The following is a 20,945-nucleotide window of genomic DNA, read 5'->3' as shown; positions in this document are numbered from 1 at the left end:
TCGTCTCTCTCTCTCTCTCTCTCTCTCTCTCTCTCTCTCTCTCTCTCTCTCTCTCTCTCTCTCTTATTGCAGAAACAGAAATAAACCTAAGGCAGGTACGGAAAAGCCAAAGATTGCTCCTAGGAGACTTTGAGAACAACGAATACTAGAAAAACAAGTTTGCTCATTTCAAAGCGAGGAAATGCAAATGCTAGAATTAATAAAGATGCAAACCTCCGCATACGGTCTATAACAAGTCCCAAGGTAGAGTTGTGGGGCGTTTAAATGAATAAAACAGATTTCTTTCATGTCACAGAAGTTCCCAGTTCTACAGGGTTGCTAAAAAAAAGCATCATTGGACTGGAGAGATGGCTCAGAGGTTCAGAGAACTGACTGTTCTTCCTGAGGTCCTGAGTTCAATTCCCAGCAACCACATGGTGGCTCACAACCATCTGTAATGAGATCTGGTGCCCACTTCTGGCCTGCAGGCATACATGGAGGCTGAACACTGTGTACATAATAAATAAATAAATCTTTAAAAAAAGTATTGTTGATTAAATGATTAAATTGATTAAATATTATTACAGAAGAATAATTTCAAAGCAAAACTGTAAATATTCTTTCAAAACAGACACCAAATTATCAAATCTAGATTAGATTAGATGTGGAACGCACCAAGCTTTCCTTTGTTTTCTGTATAGAGTCCTAAAGTGGGGTCAGGTCAGAGGTGGTCCTAAGTCAATAAATAGTCCCACCCGCTGTGTCTCGTGTCCCAGTGTCACCGGAGAGCCAGCTGTCCAGCAGAATGAGGTGCTACCCATTGTGTGCAGAATTTTTTCCTTCACAGTGCTCACAAAGGAGCTGAGGGCCCCAGCCCACTGAGCTGCATCCCAGCTCTCAGAATCCACTTCTGATGTCCACCTGCACCAAGGCAGCTCTGATTTCTTTGTTTTGTTGCTTGTGTCCCTGTGGAATCTCATCTTCCAGGGCCTCCCTTCCTCTCCCCATGTCTCTGGCTGGGCACATCTCACTGCTGAAGGTATGGTGTCCAGCAAAGAAGGAAAATATTAGGATGTGTTCTCCCACCCACTAGATGGTCCAGGTTAACGTGTTTGTTAATCCAAGACTCTAAGCAGCAGATGCCTGCCACGTGTCTGCTACTGGGCTGGGTGCTTGGCCAGAAAAAGAATTCTAGTACTGTGTCTCTCTATTATTTCCTCTTCCAGTGCTGGAGTTTGAACCCTGGACTTTAACCATGCTAGGTCAGTTCTCTACCGTTGAGCCACCTTTCCAACCAAGCACCTGTTCTTGAGCTATAATACCCCAAAGCACATGAAACTATGCTGATTTGGAGTCTGGTCTTCCAGAACAATCTGTCAGCAAAAGGGGCCACTGAGAAATCCTCTGAATGGAGAGAATATACCATCAAGCTTCCTCCTGCCCAGGCTGCCTCCCCAGAGAGCAATGCCCCACCAGCATCCCCCATACATCCAATCTACTGTATACCAGGTTCTCAAAGCACGGTCCAGGGACCAGCAGCCACAACATTACCTGCAGCTTTGCTGAACATACAGTCTCCCATCTCCACCTCAGCTCCACCAAACAGGAATTGCTGGGGTTGGAAGCCCACAAGAGTCTGTGTTGTAACAAGTCCTCCACCAATTAATGCAGCTGGTCAAGCCCAAAAACTGTTGACTTAACCAGTGCTTGTCAACCTGTGGGTCGTGACCCCTTTAGAGGTCAAACAGCTCTTTCACAGGGGACACCTAAGATTATTGGGAAACACAGATTTTTTTTGAATATGCTAAAAAGTTTAATTGAAAGAATTTCAGAAAATCCAAGGAATAAGAAGTGATTAAGGAAAGAAATTACAAAATAGAAAGTACAAAAATATCGTAATTTTTTTTTTAAAAAAAATCACATTCTTTTTACATGTATGTCTCACCTGTAACAGGATGCACATGTGGATCCTAGGGACTAAACTCAGGTTTCGAGCAACCTAATTTGTAAAAACTTGACTATTTAGCACTATCCTGGATGGTGTGGTAACCATCCTTAATCCCAATTCTTAGGAGTCTGAGGCAGGATGATTGTGAGTTTAAGGCCATCCCTGTATTTAAAAAGAAAAAAAAAGTGGGCCCAGAAGACTGCTGAATCTCTACTTCATTCATTTATATGAAAAACAACACAGAACTAATTGAATATACTAGAAAACTACCATTAGAAACAATTTTAGAAGGAACGGTGTCTCCTCCCAACTCCTATTTTAGCACAGTAGCTTACAAGGAAGCATGGATATTTATACTACAACTCATAACAGTAGCAAAATTACAGTTCTGAAGTAGCAATGCAAATAGTTTTATGGTTGGGGGTCACCACTCATGAGGACCTGAATTAAAGGGCCGAGAACCCGGCTATAGATGATGTTCTCCCTGTAGATAAATTCCTGCTCTCATGGTGCAATGCCATGGACTCTGGGAAGCCCTGTACTGTGGGGGTCTTTCCTGGAGAGTCATAAATAGCCCAGTTCAAGGACGGGGGAGAAGATGTGATGCTGTAGCTGAGTGCTGTAGCCAGCTGGTCTGTGGACTAGCTCCTGTGTCAAAACACGCAGGTCTGAAGGGCTTGAGATCCTCCTGGAGAAGTGCTGGGGCCAGTAAAGGAAACGACCCAAGAGGCAGTCTGCCTCATAGCCACCACTCAGCCTAAATTCCAATACACTTTTGTGAATTTGAAGTGTCACGACTCCAAAATCTCAGTACAAATATTTGTTGTGGCCCTCAGAGCTCATGGGGCAGAGAGAACTCTTCCCAGCCAGGACAGCTGAAGGACGAAATTCTGTCCATAGTTCTCTAATCAACCCGGCCTCGGGTTTTCCTGTGGCTTCCTCCCCCCTGGTAGCAGTCATCAAGAACCCAACAGGGACACCTCTGCCTCCTGCCATAGATAGTGACTTTGGTGGCTCTCTTGGTGGCCCTACAGCCAGATCGGTGGGTAGTGAGCTACGCTGACTTTCTTTTCTCTTTTCTGTATTTTCTTTTTCAAGTATTTGCTGATAAATACTTGGGCTGTGAATTCAGGCACTGAAAAATACCAAACATTTTCAGAATTCTATCCTTGAACAGCAAGCAGTCTGTCCTCCCATCTTTACCAGGCACTCAAAGGCTGCTCTGCGGACTGGTATCAGGGCCCTGGCACTTATTATACATCCTTTGTGGAGTACTTGTAGTCAGTGTTTAGACCCTGTCATTGTGTTTGGATGTCACCGCTTGGAAGTGTATGATCAGTGGGCCTGTACTGTGGAAGCCTTTGTTCTTCCAGTTCCATTTCACAGAATCGTCATTGTAAATGACCTCCACCATTCACACACCAGAGTCCCCTCTGAAGGCTGTGAGCACTCAGAGACCTAGAAACTTGGAGACTTGGTAGCCTGACTTGGATAAACTCAAAGAGGTTCTCTGTGGCTTTTTTCTCTGCCTCCTCTGACCCCACCCTTTCTGCCTTTGGTGCAACAATGTCTAAAATTCTGGAGTGAGTCAGAATGTTTCTTCTTGAGTAAGGGGTCAAAGAGAAACCTATAACAATGCTAAGATTCATTTTGGATCTTTACCCAAGCACCACGCAGCCAGGAACAACTTTCCAAAAATCTTACCTGTGCCTGGAGGAGCTCAATGAGGAGGGACAAGGGGTAGGATGGGGCCAGCACAGGAGATGCAGCCTGGGTTATGCCCCAAGACCCAGAGGAGGACAGAAGCTAGCAAAGGAGCTCCTTGGTACCCTGAGGGAAGAGGGGGCTGTCCTTTGGTGGGAGCATCACATGCACTCTTCCAGAGCTTTCCACTGGCCCCCTCCGGCCACCACAGTGGAAAAATCCCTTTATCTCCTTCTGTGCCTCTTCCACTCGGCTGATTTGGGAGATTTTCCAGCTCAGTGATCCGTGGACTGAGAGACGGGCTGCATGTGGCTTTCAGATCCCAGACCTCCAGCCTCCGTCCTCAGTCATTACGCCGGGGGAGTCAGCTAATTAATTAGGCGACCTTTGTGTGTTGCTGGGCGCTGTGCTGGGTTGTGAGTGCAGGTGCTCGGCAGGCATGACCCCCTATTCACAGAGCTACAGCGCACAAGCCAGCAGTGAACAAGCTCCAATCAGAGAGCAGCACGGGGGCGGGGGAGGGAGGAATACTGCCAGGACAAGCATCCTGATGGCTTGCAGCTCCTCAAGGCTCTTTAAGCAGATTCATGGGATGTGACAGAAAAGTCTTCAGAACTGAAAACATCCCTCCCTGAGACTCACACAGGAATGCCCGTGACTAAGCCACGCTTTGAAAGAGACATGGTCCCACCTGTGCAGTGACCCGAGGACAGCGGATCTGCTCAGAAACAGGTGTCTGCCCTGGAAAGAAACGCCTACCAGCAGTCCCTGTGGAGGCCTGAGGGTGACTGGTCACCTACGTGTGTTAGGCCAAGGGCTAGGGTCCTGGTTACTCTACAGTGACCAGGACCCTATCCATCAGTTCTTGGGGGAGCTTAGGAGAGCTCTGTGTCTTTGGCGCATGTCCCTTGATGACTCTGGCTGCCCATGAGGAAGCATTGTCTCTGCAGTCATCTGTACAGTTATCATAATGGGGTCTGCTAAATATCCTGAAATATCTTCAGGATGCCAGAACGCACTGAGCAATGTCTCCTGTGCTGTGTGAGGGGGTGGGCACGTGCCCTTTTATGTCTCATCCTCTTACCAGAGCTCACAAACAGTGCAGCTTGTATTGGCAATGCAGTCAGAGTCCCTTGGAAGCACTCAGAGCCACTTCTCTTGAGGCCAGGCTCCAATCCAGTAGTCTGGCAGGGTTAGGTAGCAGACATAGGCCAGCTGTAAGCCACAGCCCTGCCCGGGGAGGGGGGGAAAGGGGTGGACGGGGGGGGGGGGGGGGGGGGGGGGGGGGGGGCTAACCTCCTGGTGAGAGAGCCTGAGCAAGTTGGCATGGATAAACTGACACTTTGATGGCTCGTGGATACCCACAGCTTTGGCATCTGTCAATCACCTGCTGCAGCTGCACAACAGAAACCCTTCCATTTCCATAACTGCATACACCGGTCTGCATTAGTTACCTGCGGCTGCTGGGACAAATGACCACAGACTTAGAAGCTTAAAAACAGCTTGCTCAGGTTATCCAAATGGCCCAGCACAGAAAGGAGCTTACCACTAAGCCTGAAGACCTGAGTTAGACTTCTGGGATCCCAGGGTAGGAGGGAACCCACTCCTACATGTCTGACCTCTACTCATAAACTGACACCCAGGCCACCAAATAAAGAATTTTTTTAAAAAATATACCTTACACATTACTTATCTTTAAATTTGGAGGTTAGAAGTTCAAAATCAGTTTCACTGCGCCAAAGTCAAAATTTCTGGGCTGGATCCTTCTGGTCCTCTAGGCAGGAATCCCATTCTTGCTTCTTGAAATTCCCAGGAGTGGCTCACACTCCCTGACTTGAGGCCACATCCCTGCAGCTCAGCCTTTGTTTTCACATCCTCTTTTGTCTCTCAAGCCTCCAAGTACCTCCCTTTTAGACAACTGGGAGATGACTCAGCCGTTGAGAGCACAAGGTTCTGGAAGAGGACCCTAGAGTTTGATTCCCGGACCCCATGTCAGTCAGCTCACCATTGCTTGCTTCTCCAGCTCCAGGGAAGCTGACAATCCCCATGACCTCATACACAGACATATACATGTACACACAAATAATAATAAAATGGTTTTTTCCCCCAAAAAAGACCCCTGTGTGGGCCTTGAGAGATGACTCAGGCCATAAAGTGCTTGCCTTGCAGGCACAGGACCTGTGGTTGCTCCTGAACCCATGTGAAAAACCTGGGCATGATAGTGTAGATTTGTAATTCCAGCCCTGTAGAGATGGGGGCGGGTCGTTCCCAGCCAATCTAGCCTCCTGCGTGATTTCCAGGTTCTGTGAAATTCCTCAAAGACGAGAAGGTGTTGGCGCCTGAGGTTGCCCTTTGACCTTGGGATGAAGAAAGGAGGGTCGGAGATTGAGGTGTTGGCACCAGAGGTTGCCCTTTGACCTTGGGATGGGGAAAGGAGGGTCGGAGAGTGAGAGCGCCCGAGCTGTTTATCCCACCAGGCAGCAGCCACAGCTTCCAGCAATCGAGCCGCAGGTGCCTTGGAAGCCATTATTCTTCCTACCACACCCCTCCCCTCAATTCATCCTTCGCTAGTCTCACAGTGGCTCCGCGAGGATCAGAGCGGCTAGGCAATTTGCCAAAAAGTCACCCAACCAGAAAGTGGTGAGGCAGTGATGTGGGGTACCGGGCTGTAGGATCCCAACAGAGTCTAACAGCCAGAGGAGGCCAAGGCCCGGCCGCTCTGCAAAGACCGGCAGCTTCCCACCCTTTCACGTCTCCGCCAGCCCCCGCCCTGGGGCAGTCCTTTGTTTTCCTAAGGGTTAGGAGCCCAGTCTTTGTCTGAGCACAAAGAGAACACCTGCAGACTGTCCTACTTCAAGTAGTGACCCACATTAGAAGAATAGAGTCAAGCAGGCCACAGCTGGCTCCAACGCTCCCACCCCCCCACCCCGCCCCCACCCCACCCCCACTCCTCAGCCTTTATGACCGTCCAAAGGTTGCTGGCCCAGTGTCTAACAAGTGGCTTGGTCAATGATTTTCTCAATTAGCCCAGAAGTACATAACCTCCTTATTACCTAGGGGAGATGTTCTGTGTCCAGGGGACCCTCAGTCTTGAGCCAACAGCAAGGAAGAAAAAAAAAAAAAAAAAAAAAAAAAACCAAAATGGTTTTGTCTCTTTGGCACTGTGCCAGAGCCCTCCCCAGGGCTCGTAAGTCAACATTGACTTGTTTTTAGTAAGGCAATGTTAATTCAATATTTAAATGACATTCGATGGTGCTGACTGGCATTATGCATTTTTCTCAAGGATATGTGGACAAGGAGGAATAAAAGCACGCTTGGGCCACGCTGAGCTATTCAGTGGCTCACACAGGTTTGCTGGGCCAGCAGGCAGGTTGAGCTGCTCAGTAATTCAAGGATTAAAGAAAAGTTAATCACAGGGCAGGAAGCTCCCTCTTGACAACCAGGGCTCCAGCTGCCATCCCCTGCAACCTCCTGGCCTGGCTTCTAGAGACAGTGTCCCCTGCCTCCTGCCCAAGTGTGCCCTGGAAACGAACCGGGTTGGGCGAGAAATAGGTCAGGGGAAAATGTGGGTCTGGGTGGAAAATCAGGAAATCTGTGAAGAGAAGCTAAGCAGAGGCCACGTTTGCTTTGCTGAGGATCAGTTTCACCAATGACAATGGGCGGATTAAACTCTGTAAATTCTTCACGTGAGGGGCCAACCCCAGGGGAGCAGGGCTGGCAGAAAAAACAGAGTCAGGAAGGTTCCTCACTACAGGTGGGAAGAGAAAGGATGTTTGAGAGATCCATTTCACATAACAAAGGGAAGAGTTACACACCTGTGGACCTATCATCTCATATTAAAATATTTGAGATATTCATATTTGGGGGAGGTCACATTTACACATTTTATGTTTAAAAATATTTATTTATTATGCATACAATGTGCTGTTGGCATGTATGCCTACATGTCAGAAGAGGGCACCAGATCTCATTATAGATGGTTGTGAGCCACCATGTGGTTGTTGGGAATTGAACTCGGGTCGTCTGGAAGCATAGCCAGTGCTTTTAACCTCTGAGCCATCTCTCCAGCCCACATTTACACATTTTAAAAGCTGTCCGATTAATAAATTCCAAAGGTAGTATCATGGTGCTTTTTTTTTTTTTTTTTTTTTTTGTCCTTTAGACGGGGTCTCACTGTGCAGTCCTGGCTGTATACTATAACTCACTCTGTAGACCAAGGGTGACCTTGAACTCATAGAAAATCACCTACCTCTGCCTCCCAAGTCCCGGGGTTAAAGGTGTGTGCCACTGTGCCCAGCCATAACTCATTTTATTTATTTATTTAATAGTTAATTATTTATTTGTTTGTGCCAGGGTTTCTCTGTGTAGCCCTGACTGTCCTAGAATTCACTTGGTAGACCAGGCTGTCCTCGAATTCACAGCGATCTGCCTGCCTCTGCCTTCCAAGTGCTGGGTTAAATGGCAATGTGCCACAATGCTCGACCCCCATATACATTCTGAAAGCGGATTTACTTAATGAAAAGAGTGTGTTGCCATTAACTTCTGCAGGGCATACATAGTAAAACCACTCCCCAAAGTTTAGGGACTAGAACCAATGGTTTGTTTATGACTCTGACCAGTTAATCTGAGAGATCCTTCGCAGGGTTCCCCTGGCATCTGCATCCGACTGCATCCCACTGGAGGGTGCCGGACTGGAAGACTCTACCAGACAGTCTGTGCTGGAGGTTGGGTTGAAGCATGCGGTTCTCCTTTACATGGCTCTCACGTGTCCAGCAGGCACTTCGAGAACACAGGGTTGCCAGGGGACATGGACAGGGGATGCATGGCTCCTGGACCCTCAATTCTCTGATTCATGTGCTGATACTTCTGCTACATTCTGCTGGCCAAGTCGAGCCTCGGGTGCAGGCCAGACTCAAGAGGGTGTAGAAATGGAATCTCTCCATCGACGGGTGGAGCCACGGAATCAGGGTGTAGATCCAAGGCTGTGTGATTCACTGAGGCCATTATCACTGTACTCTGCCCCGGGAATGAACACCCTAAGTCCTAAGCCTTTTTCTCACACCCCCCCCTTTTCTTTTTCAAACAGGGTCTCATTTATCCCAGACTGGCCTCAAACTCACTATGTAGCCATGGATGACTTTGAATTTCTGACCCTCTTATCTCTAACCTCCCTCTCAGTGCTGGGATACAGGCATTCATGATGGTATGAGTAGAAATGGTTCTGGAGATGGAACCTAGGGCTTCATGCATACTAGACAAGTACTCTGCCACCGAGCCCCAGGCCCTGATCCCTTTTCTAACATATACATCGGCCCAAGAAAAGCAGTCAGCCTCTCTTTCCAGGATATTGAACTTTGTATGAGCTGGTAAGTCACTTCTGGAACAGTCTGCACAATATGATGGGGGGGGGGGGTGAAGGTCTGTCCCCTGAGTGGCCACGGTGACCATGGCTGTGACCAAAGCCAGCTAAAGGGTTATTGAGAAAAGTAAAGGGATCCTCCCCAGCTTTGGATAGAGCAAGTCCTGAGCCCCAGAGACATCATTCCTGCCCAAGCTCTTCCCCTCTGCTAGGGTTGAAATAAACAATCCCTGATGCCGCTTGACCTTTATGACCCCTCCACACCCTCCAAGACCACTCCATGGCTTGTGCTGAATGGCCATCCAGAGAGACACTGCACTGCAGCAACACATGAGTGGAGAGTACACATGTCATCAGGGTAGGCATACACTTAGAAGAGAAATCAAAATTTAATACAGGTAACTGCCCTCCAGGATCCCCAAAGTCTCACCATCCACATCTCTACCATCCTTCAGGTTCCCCAAAGTCCCACCATCCATATCTCCACCATCCTCCAGGATCCCCAAAGTCCCACCATCCATATCTCCACCATCCTCCAGGAACCCCAAAGTCCCACCATCCATATCTCCACCATCCTCCAGGATCCCCAAAGTCCCACCATCCATATCTCCACCATCCTCCAGGAACCCCAAAGTCCCACCATCCATATCTCCACCATCCTCCAGGATCCCCAAAGTCCCACCATCCATATCTCCACCATCCTCCAGGAACCCCAAAGTCCCACCATCCATATCTCCACCATCCTCCAGGATCCCCAAAGTCCCACCATCCATATCTCCACCATCCTCCAGGAACCCCAAAGTCCCACCATCCATATCTCCACCATCCTCCAGGATCCCCAAAGTCCCACCATCCATATCTCCACCATCCTCCAGGAACCCCAAAGTCCCACCATCCATATCTCCACCATCCTCCAGGATCCCCAAAGTCCCACCATCCATATCTCCACCATCCTCCAGGAACCCCAAAGTCCCACCATCCATATCTCCACCATCCTCCAGGAACTCCAAAGTCCCACCATCCGTATCTCCACCATCCTCCAGGATCCCCAAAGTCCCACCACCCATATCTCCACCATCCTCCAGGAACCCCAAAGTCCCACCATCCGTATCTCCACCATCCTCCAGGATCCTCAAAGTCTTATCACCCATCCTGCTGCTGGCTCTGATAGCCCTGGCCGCCCAGGAAGAATGTGTGTTTTGAAGGTCCCAGGCTTCCCTGCATGTGCTGCCATCTGGACCAGAATCTGCTGAGCTCCCCCCTTCCTCCTCTTTGCTCTCCCATCAGCTCTGTGTTGTGGGATTTGTACATCCCAGGACTTACCCCTCCAAGTGCACAGGTCAGTGGTGGTGAGCACACTCACAGAGCTGAGCAACTGTCATTATGCTCATTGGAGCATTCTTTCCTCACTTCAAACAGAAACTTGTCTCCTTTGACTCTTGTCTCTAAGTCTCCCTTCCCTCCTGGCCTCAGCCCTTCTGTCTAGGGAGGTCCTGCCTCTGAACACTTTCCTTTTGCTTGTTGGTGTATTTTTGAGATAGGGTTTTACATAGCTCAAGCTGGTCTCAAAACTTGTTATATTGCTAAGGCTGGTCCTGAACTCCCTATCTCCTTGTCCCTACCTCTCAAGAACTGGGATTACAGGTGTGACCCACCATGCCCAAACTCTACACATAGAAATGAACAAAATCACACAAAATGTGGTTTTGATGACTGCTTCTTTTACTCTGTATGCTGTTTTCAGGGTTCATCCATGTACTAGGCACAGGTCTTCCATTACTTTATTTTTGCCAGGGATGAAGCCAGAGAGAGCCCGGAACATGCTAAGCACATGCTCTACCATGCTATGCCCCCAATCTGAATAATACTTCAGTATATGACTTGCCCACATTTCATCTTTCCATTCACTTATAGAAGGATATTTAGGCTTTTCCATCTTTGAGAGCTTACAAATATTATTGCCACGAGCATTCATGTGCAAGCTTCTGTGTGGACATGTGCTTTAGTTTCTCATGGGTGTGTACCTAGATCATTCTAGGAGGAACCATAGCTTACATTTCATATTTCACTTTGTATATTTCCGTCGGCAGTGCATATGGATTCAAGTTCCCCACATCTCCCCGTTAGCTTATTTTGCTTCTCACTCCTACTTATGAGCTTGGATTAAGCACCCTCTCCCTGGGGAAGATCCTCCTTTAGGAATTGCCTGCTTCCCACAGGGTCTAGGCCTTTTTATTTGCTTTATAGTTGCAAAGAGCTGCCCCTCCTCCGTCAGTGCACCCAGCCCTCCTCAGCACCTTCACAACCTTCACAACTGTCCTTTCCAGACATTGGGGCTCATAATGGCAAAGCCTGTCTGTGTCTTTTGCTCACCTTTGCAACACTAACTCTTGACCTGGCTGCAGCTCATCTATCTGTGGAGTCAAGGATCAGGAGTTACAAAGGTCACATGAGTCAGAATCATGAGGAGCATCAATGTTGCTTGGTCTCCTGCTCCTGACCTGTCCACGTGGCAGCCATTAGCTGCGTGTGACCGGTTACTGGATATGACTCCCAGGCAACATTCTAGTCTGTTTTATCTTGGTGTATTTAAAATACAAGTACACACAAATAGAAGGAGCAAGGTACTGATATTTTAATACAGACAGAGCTCTGCTTCCCTGGCCTGGGGTATGGTTCCTCCTGGCTCCTGGGAGGTGTCTTCCCTCACAGTAGTTCAGCCGAGGTTTTGGGGTGGTCCAAAGTGAGCCAGAGACATGACTGGTGCCGTTTGTACAGGAAGGCAGAGGGTCTTGAGCCCTGGAGCTCAAGGAGCGCTGGTTCACTTTTCGGGCTGAGCACACTTCATTGACTTCCACCAATGGCTATTTAAACTTACATCAGTACGATGGCAGAGAAGTCCAAACCCAGCTTTGTTGTTGCAGTAATCATGCTTCAGACACTCAGCTGCTGCACTTAGCTTGTGGCTACCACATTGGGGAGGGGGGCTGGACAAGCAGGTGGCATTTTTGTGCGCATAAGCAGCTCTGTAGGCTAGCCCTTCTTTGGGGCTTCCTGGGGGCGGGGTGGGGGTGTTCTTTTTCCTTGGAAGAAGCTCCTCCACTGTCAACTGGCAAGGACTTGGGTCCATGCATCAAAATCTCACACCCTACATCCATCCTGCAGGAGAAGAGGGGCCAGTCTGGCCCTCCTTACTGCCCTGAGCGGTCTACCCACTGTCTGAGAGCTAGCAAGCCCTCTGCCTCCCTGCCCGTCCTAGGTTTACAAGGGCTTCTTCTCTCCTCTGGTACTGCAAGACATAATGGTCTGTAGGACACAAAACCTTTGAAAAGAGGAGAGAGACTTAGGTGTGGTGGGCCATGCCTGTAATCCTGAGGCAGGACGATTGTGAGCTCCAGGTCAGCCTGGGCTACATAATAAGATGCTATTTCAGAAAGGAGGTAAGCAAGCCTGGAGTGGTGGTGTGTGCCTTTAATCTTAGCACCTAGCACTCAGGAGGCAGAGGTAGGTGGATCTAAAAGAAATATAAATATACAAGGAACCATGGAAAGGCCTTTCTTACCCTTTCTATGCTGCTCTCTTCTCCTCTTCCTCCTCTCTCTTCCTTCTTCTCCCCCCCCCCCCGCGTACGCGTGCTCTCTACCTTTGTTTATTTATATTCATTCATTAGTTTGTTTATTTATTTAGACATTTAGACAAGGTCTCAATATGATAGCTTTGGAATTTACCATGTAGAACAGGATGACCTCAGTTTGAACTCACAGAGATCTGCCTATTCTGCCTCCCAAGTTCTGGGATTAAGGCATGTGCCATATTCAATTCTACCTTTTTTCTCTTTTTCTTGAGACAGGGTCAGTTAGCTTCAGAATTTCCCGCCTTGGCCTCCTCATCCGTGGTGGCGTGTCCACCACCACATCTGGCTTTTTATGTGGGTTCTGAGGAGTCAAATGCAAGTCTCCTTCTTGAGTGGCAAGCGCTTGACCCACTGAGCCGTCTTTCCAACCCTCAACATCATCTTATTCTGTCAAGCCCATGGTAAGGTGAGCCAGTGCTTACTTCCCAAGTACCACCACGCCTGCCTCACAGGCTCAGTTTGTCCCCTACTCTCAGCAGTCACCACCAGTGACTGCAGCCTGAAAGACCCAAGGGAGCCACAGGTCCAACCGCATCATTCTGCATCAGGCCCCACGGAGGACGCATCCAAGCCTACATGGCCTCCGTCTCAACCTCCAACAAGTTCCAAATCACTCCAAGCAGCAAGTGAGCAACAGGAATAAAGTTTATCAGGTGTTTGCGATGGGTTTAGGTGCTTGACAAAGTCACCAGCGTCGGATTGGATTCTGAGGCCGAGAGTTTGGCTGACTTGCCCAGTTAAGAGGCCCGCAGCTAGGAGGAGGCTGAGTTGGGAGCCAAAATCTAGGTCATCTGGAACCTGAAAGTTGCTATGCACCAAGCGGATCTGAAGCTAACTTGCGAGGACAAATCTTTCCTTCTCTAGGGCCTGGGAAATGAACGATGAGAGAAGCAAGCAGAGAGTCATAGGACGCAACACTGCCCAGTGCCCACACCCACTGCTTTGGGCATTGTAACCCTGGGTCGTTAAATCAGAGTCTATGAAGCTTCCACTCATAAGAGCTGGTGGGAACCTCCTGAGAATTTTTTTTTTTTTTGTCTCAAGACTTGTACTTCCCAAGTTCAGAGGCTGTATGGTTGGACTCCTTGCCTCTCACCCCAGATGTGTTAGTTTCATTTTCAACCATTAAGCAAGGAGGACCCAGTGCTGCAAGGTGCATGTTCTAGTTTCAGTTCTGATGCTAGTACTCAAAGCAACTTTGCAGAGGAAAATATGTCTTTGACTTACCCTGCCAGGTACATCATTGTGGGCAGGAACTCAAGGGAGACCTTGAAACCAAGCCTGTAGAAAGAATGCTGCCTGCCGGCTCATTGACAAACTCATGCTTCGCTAACTTTCTACCACAACCCAGCATTGACTGACTGTCTGCCCAGGGGGTGGTACTGCTCACAGCGGGCTGGACCTTTCTACATCAACTAACAAGAAGACAATACCCTACGGACATGTGCGCAGGTCTGATCTGGGCACTCCGCTGAGACTCCCTTCTCAGATGATTCTAGACAGGGTCAAGTTAACAGTTAATGCTAACGAGGACAATGGTTGCCAGTTTCAGCCACTGGAATTCTGACTCCCAAGTTCGAGGTCAACTGTGCCCTCTGGTGGACAGGAGCAGATCTTAGCATTAGAGGCAATGGTTCTTCCGTGGGGGGACTTTCTCATGGAGATTGTATGAATAGTGTATTAGAGGATGATGTTTTTCTTCTTTTCACCCAGGGTGGTGAGACAGATTCCTAAACCTGTTGTTTTGTGGGGGAGGGGAACACTGGGAAGAAAGACAAATATGTGTGTGTGTGTGTGTGTGTGTGTGTGTGTGTGTGTGTTACAGTGAGGATCCTTAAGGAGGAATAGAAGCTTCTAGACTTCAGTCCTTTCTAGCAACACCCACAGATCTCCTGCACCACGCATGCATAACCCATTTGTGAGTGAAAAATCAAAAAATCCCAAAATCTTCAACGAGACCCCAAAACCACACCAGAGGGTCTCCCTGCCAAGCTTCTCAGTGATGGTGGTCACCTCTGGTCTGTGTTTTGTCTCTCATTGTTCAGCAGCAACCTGTTACTAAGCAACACTGGTTTTCTAAGGAGCGAAACAACCATGCTTGTCTGGTAAAACTGCACCTCCAGGCAACTGGGGTCAAAGCTCTCGCGTGCAGCTGGACGAAGGTATGTGACTGTTATGGGTACCTGTGACTATGGGTTGTCAACCTGACAGGATCGAGAATCACCTATGAGACAGACTTCTGCGTGTCTTCAATGCTTTTCTAGATTTGGTCACCTGAGGTGGGAAGATCCACCCTAAATGTGGGTGTTCTCATCCGTGGGCTGGGGGCCCAGACTGAAGAGAGAGGAGGAGACTGAACATCAGCATTCATCTGTTTCCTGACTGCAGAGGTGACATCACCAGCTGCCTCCAGCTCCGGATGGCCTGACTCGCCTGCATGAAAGGACAGCACCTCTGAATTGTGAGCCCGAACAAGACCCTTCTTACTTCACTTGTTCCTTGTTAGGTACTGGGTCAGAGCAGCAAGAAAAGTAGCTAGGACGATGGGCGAGGGGTGTTTCTGTTTGTAAAATAGCCAATTGGACTCTGTGGTAAAATTAGTTGGTGGTGTCGGAAGTCTGGGTAGTGTTTGTTGGGGTGAGGGAGCCTAGGAGAGGCTGGCTGGGGCATCCAAGACCTGACCATTATGTTGTTTTTGTTTGTTTTTATTTTAGTATTTTATTTTTTATTTTTTTAAGACAGAGTTCCCTCTGTGTAACAGCACCGTCTGCTCTGGAACTTGCTTTGTAGACCAGGTTGGTCTTGAACTCACAGAGATCTGCTTGCCTCTGCCTCCTGAGTGCTGGGATTACAGGTGGCATCACTACTGCCCGGCTCCACTATGTTTTGATATGAGCACTGGCCATAGAAGTGTGCACCTCACGATGGTCCATCCATCTCGGCTATAGTGATTTCTTTTTCCATTGGTTTTGAGTTTTTAAAACATTGCATTAGGATATCATTTGTCCAGGGTACTGGGCATTTCTGATGCTATGATACCCCATAGACTCTGTGCCTGAGTGTCTCAGTGGCCCGGAGGTGATGGCTACCCCAGTATCTCTCCTCTCTTGTCTCCCCAGCTCCCATTACTACTTCCCATTGACTGGACCTGAATGGAACCACAGTGTGGAAGTGTGGGACACAGGAGGGAGCAGACAGACCTGGAAACAGGCTTCCAAAGTCCATTTCTTTAGCTCTGACTCTTCCCCCAGGTCTACCTTCCACGTTTCCACCTCCCGAGATTCTCTGTTGGGGAGAAAACTCCCTCAACTGTGTGTCATCCCTCGGCAGCCAGCAGACGGAATGTATGCCCCCTCATTGTTTCAGAACACCCTCAGCTCTTGATACTCTCAAAGATAATACCTACCCAGAGAGGTGGACACACCCGAAGGTGACCCTTTGTATAACCCCTCTCTCTTAGGGAAGGGTTTAACTTCTAATCCAGAGGGGATGGATGGAAGTGTCGCAGGACTGCAGGACACTGCGTGAGCCCCTTAGTAGCTGAGGCTCTTAGCCATGCAGCTGCAAGGTTAGCCTGTCGACAGCCTGAGCAAACTTGGACATGAGTTTTCCCCAGTCATATCTTTGGATGAAAAGACAAACAGATTACCGCTAACCTATTCCGGGAGAGCCTGAGCAGAGACCCGGTGGAGCTCACAGGCACAGACAGTGGAACCCTGGGCTCCCCTCGTTACTGTCATTTTATTTTCTCTTATGTAGACAGGTCGGTCAGGGCGGGGGATCCCACAGATTCCTCTGGAAACTGTCAAGATGCTGGGAAAATGAATGCAAAACTGGCTTAGATTGGGATGCCCACGGTTTGGATTTTCAAGGCCTGGGAGAAGAAACGAAACAGAACAAGGGAGACTTTCAGGATGAGGCTGCTGCGCCAAAGACAGCCGCAGAAGGTCCTGGTTCCCAACCCTGGCTACCGCGGAGCAGCCCACGGAGAGTATAAACAAACAACATTTTAGACATAATCTAGATACAGTAAAGTATAAATCTTTGGGAGCTGTCCCAAGGCCACACCTGTGCTGTCACCTGATTCCAGTTTCCCCTCCTCCCATCCCCGCCCCGCCCCACCTCACCCCAGGAAACACCTTGGGAAGCCTTCAGAAGCGTTAAACCTAGGGCCCACCTGGGCAGCCTTTGTTCTCACCATCACCTGTGTGGTCTCCTGATCACCAACAGGGGCAGCTCAAAGCCCCAGGTGATTCTAACGCTTCCCCAAGGCCTGAACCCAGAATGACCCTGGTTTGTGGCACAGCACCATTCCCAATAGGGTACCAGTAAGAGCCCCAACCTCAAAAAAAAAAAAAAAAAAAAAAAACCCACAGCCCAAAGAGTCCCTTGTTGTGTCTGACCTCTGGCTATTTGGGGACTGTAGCCGCCAAATGCCAAGCAGGTACTAAGTCTGCCTAGATGTTGGTACCGCCCTGGGGTTGACGGGGCGGGGGGGGGGGGTCTGGCCTCCTGGGTTAGCCAATGGGAGGCAGATAGTCTGGGAAGGATCTCAGAGGAACTGATGAGCTGTGACACCTTACGTCTATATGTAAATACCTATTGACATCTACAAGATGGGTCTGCTGTGCCCTTGGTTTTGATTTGTTAGTCATCCACAACTACTGGTATTTGTTTTAGGAGGTTTTTCATTGGTATCATTTAGAGCGTGCTCATCCTTAAGAAACTGGAAACAATCCTCTGATAGATGACTGGTAACTCGAAGATAGGAATGCCCAAAACGGGGTGAGGGAGGGAAGGAGCTAAAAACAGAAGAGAAAGAGGAAAATCAGACAAGGGGGATGCTCACATGGCTTTTGCAGCCTGGCTTGATGAACCCAAACTTCTGCGTGATCTGGTTTGTCCTGAACTCCTGCCACTTCCCGTCCACCAACGTCTGGGCTCTGATCTCATACTTCACCAGGCGCTCAGCTCTCAGGCTGATGGCGCTGTGCTCGCAGAGGGGGGAGGGGCACTCCAAGTCCGTGTGTCTTATTCTCTGCAAAGAGAGCCGTCTGTCCTACGTAACCCTGTGGCCAAGGCGACCAGAGCTAGCAAACAGTTCCTGGCACACAACCTTCCTGTTTCATTCTATACAGATAGCATGAGGCCATTCTCCAAACGGCATAATTTCCTGAGGAAATCAAGCTGGAACCCCGTGACATCTGAGACCTCTCCATATGCAAACCACTTTCAGTGGACGAGGGCTTGGCCATCGAAATCAGGCTTCCTTATTGTTCTGCTGGGATAAAGCCCCAACAGTGTATACAGAAGGGTCAACGGTAGTGTTCCATAATTCATCTCTTCCGTTCAGTCAGAAAGACGCCTGAGGGCCTGGTGACTAAGAATGGAGGACCCAGGAAGAGAAGGGACTCGCTGTGGGGACGCATTGGGAGGTGGTGACCACACTGGTACTAAAAGTCAGATTTCATCATTTACTCATTCATTCATTCATTTATCCACCCTCTGATTCAATCATTTAAAGCTCCTCTAGGCTCTAGGCATGGTGACTGACAGCAGAAACAAAGGGTCACGTGAGAGATGGTTTCTCAGGGAGTTTGGGATTTATAAAAGAGATTTGTAAGTGGATCCTAAATGGAGTACAGCAGTCCTTCACCATGTCCCCATTATTGTTACTCCCCTCACTTCTAAATATGTTTGGCACTGGGCTGGGAGCGTACTCCACGGTACAGCGTACGGTTAGAATACACAGGGCCCTGAGTTCCGTCCCTAACTACCACATTTCAGATAAAACAAAACTGAAATAAAATATACACAATACTTTCTAGGGCAAACCTGTTGCAAGCCCGTTGCTTGATTAACACCTTTACTATTCCGAGGTTGGTCCTCTTGTCTTCGTCTTAAAGGCAGGAGGTTCATGGGACTTATAATAGATGCAACTCGCCCTGCCCTTAAATGCTCTTCTGCAACCTCTCCTGAGGGCTCCAGGAGAACACTGAGCCTGATTCCCCCAGATGTCCCATACACTGTCCCGTGTCACTCTAGACAGACTCATCTCCTCTCTCACGTGTAGGCACTACCTGTCGCTTCTTCAGAGAATGACCGTGGATAAAACATCAGCCATTATGTACAGGCTGAGGGTGATTTGACTCCCAGGACAGACAAGTTGAACCCTGACTTTGTCAAGAAGCCACATGCCAGCATGAAAGGGAAGTCACTCAGAGTGGACAGCCTCGTCCACCATGGGTACCGACCTCCCTAGCTGGCTGTGAAAATCTCATGGCATCGCATACAGGAGAGTGAACGGAGCTTTAAGACACGGTCTGTGTCAACTAATGATTCCTCGATTCCCTTTAATCCCATATGCATCGGCTGCCCCTGAGTGGCTGCTTCAGAGGCGGGCCTTTCCGGTGCTCTGGCTTCTTACCTGCATAGAAAAACTGTAAGAGGTAGTATCATGTTTGATTCCCTTTATCTCAAAGAAGTATCCATATATAGAAATCCTTTCCGAGTAAGTGGTGTATTCCTACGTTGGGAAAGAGAAGCGGCTGAATGAGAGGGAGATGCCGTCAGTAAACAAAGGCGACAGGATGCCGCCAAACTCGAGCGACTCACTCAAACTGTCTCTGCTCAGACACAGCTACTAACTTCTTCCAACATTTACTGGGGAGAAATAATGAGTTAGGTATGGTCTTAAACGACCCATGTGCGGCAGTGGGTTTTGTTCCAGCGTGATGGACCTATGAGACGTGCCACAAAAATCCACTTTGGTGGGTCGCTGCAACCAGATACTGGATCAGCTAGACGTAGGTCCCAAGTCCCTGAAACATGAGTTCTTTCTGCTCATTATTTCTTTCTGCTAATTACCTTTACGTGGCATTAAAATATAAACATGTCTATTGTAACAAGCCTAAGACAGAGCACAGTTGCCAACCCCAGGCCCTGTCCTGTGACTGAGCACTGTAATGCCTCACATTGGAGCTTCTTGGCCAAGCATGGTTTGACTGAGATCCACTCACCCAGCTACCAGAATGAGGCAGGTCTGACTACCTAGGCTGGAGACTTGCTGAGCCTTTCATACTTGTCTGTCCTTGTGTGTGTGTTTGGGGGCTAGTGGGGGGATGATTAGCTCATGGTTTCCCCAGATGCTTCTTGCTTTTAGGAAGAAAACGCAACTCCCAGGAAACCTCTTCCACCCTGGGAAAAGTGGGACCATCGGTCACCCTAGTGGGAAAATTTGGATCACACATATCACATCGCTGACTGGTCTGTTCCAGTCCTCTGTTTTATGAACTGAATCTCTTAGGAGTGTGATGGCTCCACTACCGGAGGTCAGAGTGGTCACGGGTAGTCCCATGGAGACCCTTCGCTCAGCATAGAAGGGGTGTCCCTTACCCTTGGCTGGGTCGAGTTTTCAGTACCTGCCTAAAGAGTAGCCCAAACCTCATGGCTTGTGTGGTAAGATCTTTCAGGTGGGCCATGTTGCCCCCGCTCTCCAGCTGGAAGGGAAGTATACACAGCTTACTTGATGCATGAGAAAGCACCCCTCATCACTTCCCACCCTTCCACTCCTGGGCCTCCAGGCCCCACGGTCTTAGCTTCAGACATTTACTGAAAATCTACCATCTACAGGCACTGTTCCCAGTGTTTCCAGAGTATGTAGAGGAGAGAGGGAGATGGCTAAGCAGTGTGACCAGGGGAATAAAAGATGCATGCCAACGGCATCGTCATGTGAGGGACCATGTTCACGAAATGAAGAGTGAGCAGGCCCCTGTGCGACATTCCACAGAGGGGACTGGGAAGTGGGGTGTGGGCCTCAGGAGCAAACCTTACAGACAGAGCTGGAAGGAAGGATTGGGCAGGGCCAGGGGCTGGAAAGATGGAGCTGGGGACTTTCTCAGTGTTGTCTCTTTGGCCACTTTTAGAAAAGAGCTCTGAATTATATCCTGGAGAAGCAAGGCCTTTCCACAGAGCTGCCCTCTAACGTGCGGGGAGAAGGGCACTCAGAGGGCTGGCTCCAACATCACAATAAGTACTTGTAGAACTGGCTGAATTGTAACTCGTGACTCATGCATCTTCAGAACTCAAACACTGCCCCGCTTCATCTCTGAGAGTGCGCCGTTGGAAACGTGCAAGAAGCAGGGCAGCTTGTATGGACAATCCACAAAGCAGACACGTGGAAAACACTCACGTTTGCCCGTCAGAAAAGAAATGGATATTTAGGGATGAGATGTCATTGTTCCCGACTCTGTTAACAAAAGCAGCTTGAGATTTAAATGCTCCATGCTGCCAAGTGTGTGCACAGCGGGGCAAGTATTTCT

General features: G+C 48.9%; 2 protein-coding genes and 1 long non-coding RNA gene across 7 annotated transcripts in view; 1 reads left to right on the top strand and 2 right to left on the bottom strand.

Annotated features, from left to right (window-relative positions):
• Plekha1 (pleckstrin homology domain containing A1) overlaps positions 1–5,406 on the bottom strand; it is an 80,911-nt gene extending 75,505 nt beyond the window's left edge. Inside the window, exon 1 of the mRNA XM_050165999.1 lies at positions 5,314–5,406. The gene's annotated coding sequence lies outside the window, so the exon portion shown is untranslated. The remainder of the gene's footprint in view (positions 1–5,313) is intronic.
• A 7,253-nt stretch (positions 5,407–12,659) lies between these two features.
• On the top strand, positions 12,660–16,599 carry LOC126515990 (uncharacterized). 3 transcript variants are annotated; one of them, XR_007595973.1, is made up of 4 exons: positions 12,660–14,786; positions 14,889–15,085; positions 15,367–15,571; positions 15,744–16,599. It is a non-coding gene; the product is annotated as an uncharacterized lncRNA (long non-coding RNA). The 3 variants fall into 3 exon arrangements; XR_007595971.1 differs by having other exon boundaries at positions 15,367–16,599; XR_007595972.1 differs by having other exon boundaries at positions 15,363–16,599.
• The window catches only part of Btbd16 (BTB domain containing 16), a 49,558-nt gene continuing 44,995 nt past the window's right edge, over positions 16,383–20,945 (bottom strand). For all 3 annotated transcript variants that reach the window (XM_050166098.1, XM_050166099.1, XM_050166097.1), the window contains 4 exons: positions 20,046–20,123; positions 19,052–19,150; positions 17,474–17,662; positions 16,383–16,498 (listed from right to left, as the gene is read on the bottom strand). In XM_050166098.1, the coding sequence (XP_050022055.1) occupies positions 16,463–16,498; positions 17,474–17,662; positions 19,052–19,150; positions 20,046–20,123 (402 nt within the window). In that variant the 3' untranslated portion in view covers positions 16,383–16,462. The remainder of the gene's footprint in view (positions 16,499–17,473; positions 17,663–19,051; positions 19,151–20,045; positions 20,124–20,945) is intronic.

This window comes from Alexandromys fortis, unplaced genomic scaffold, assembly GCF_014885135.2.
Source record: "Alexandromys fortis isolate MF-2015 unplaced genomic scaffold, M_Fortis_MF-2015_v1.1 scaffold_146, whole genome shotgun sequence".
NCBI lineage: Eukaryota > Metazoa > Chordata > Mammalia > Rodentia > Cricetidae > Alexandromys > Alexandromys fortis.
The sequence above is the reverse complement of the archived record's forward strand: the minus strand, read 5'-3'. Positions and strand labels throughout refer to the sequence as shown.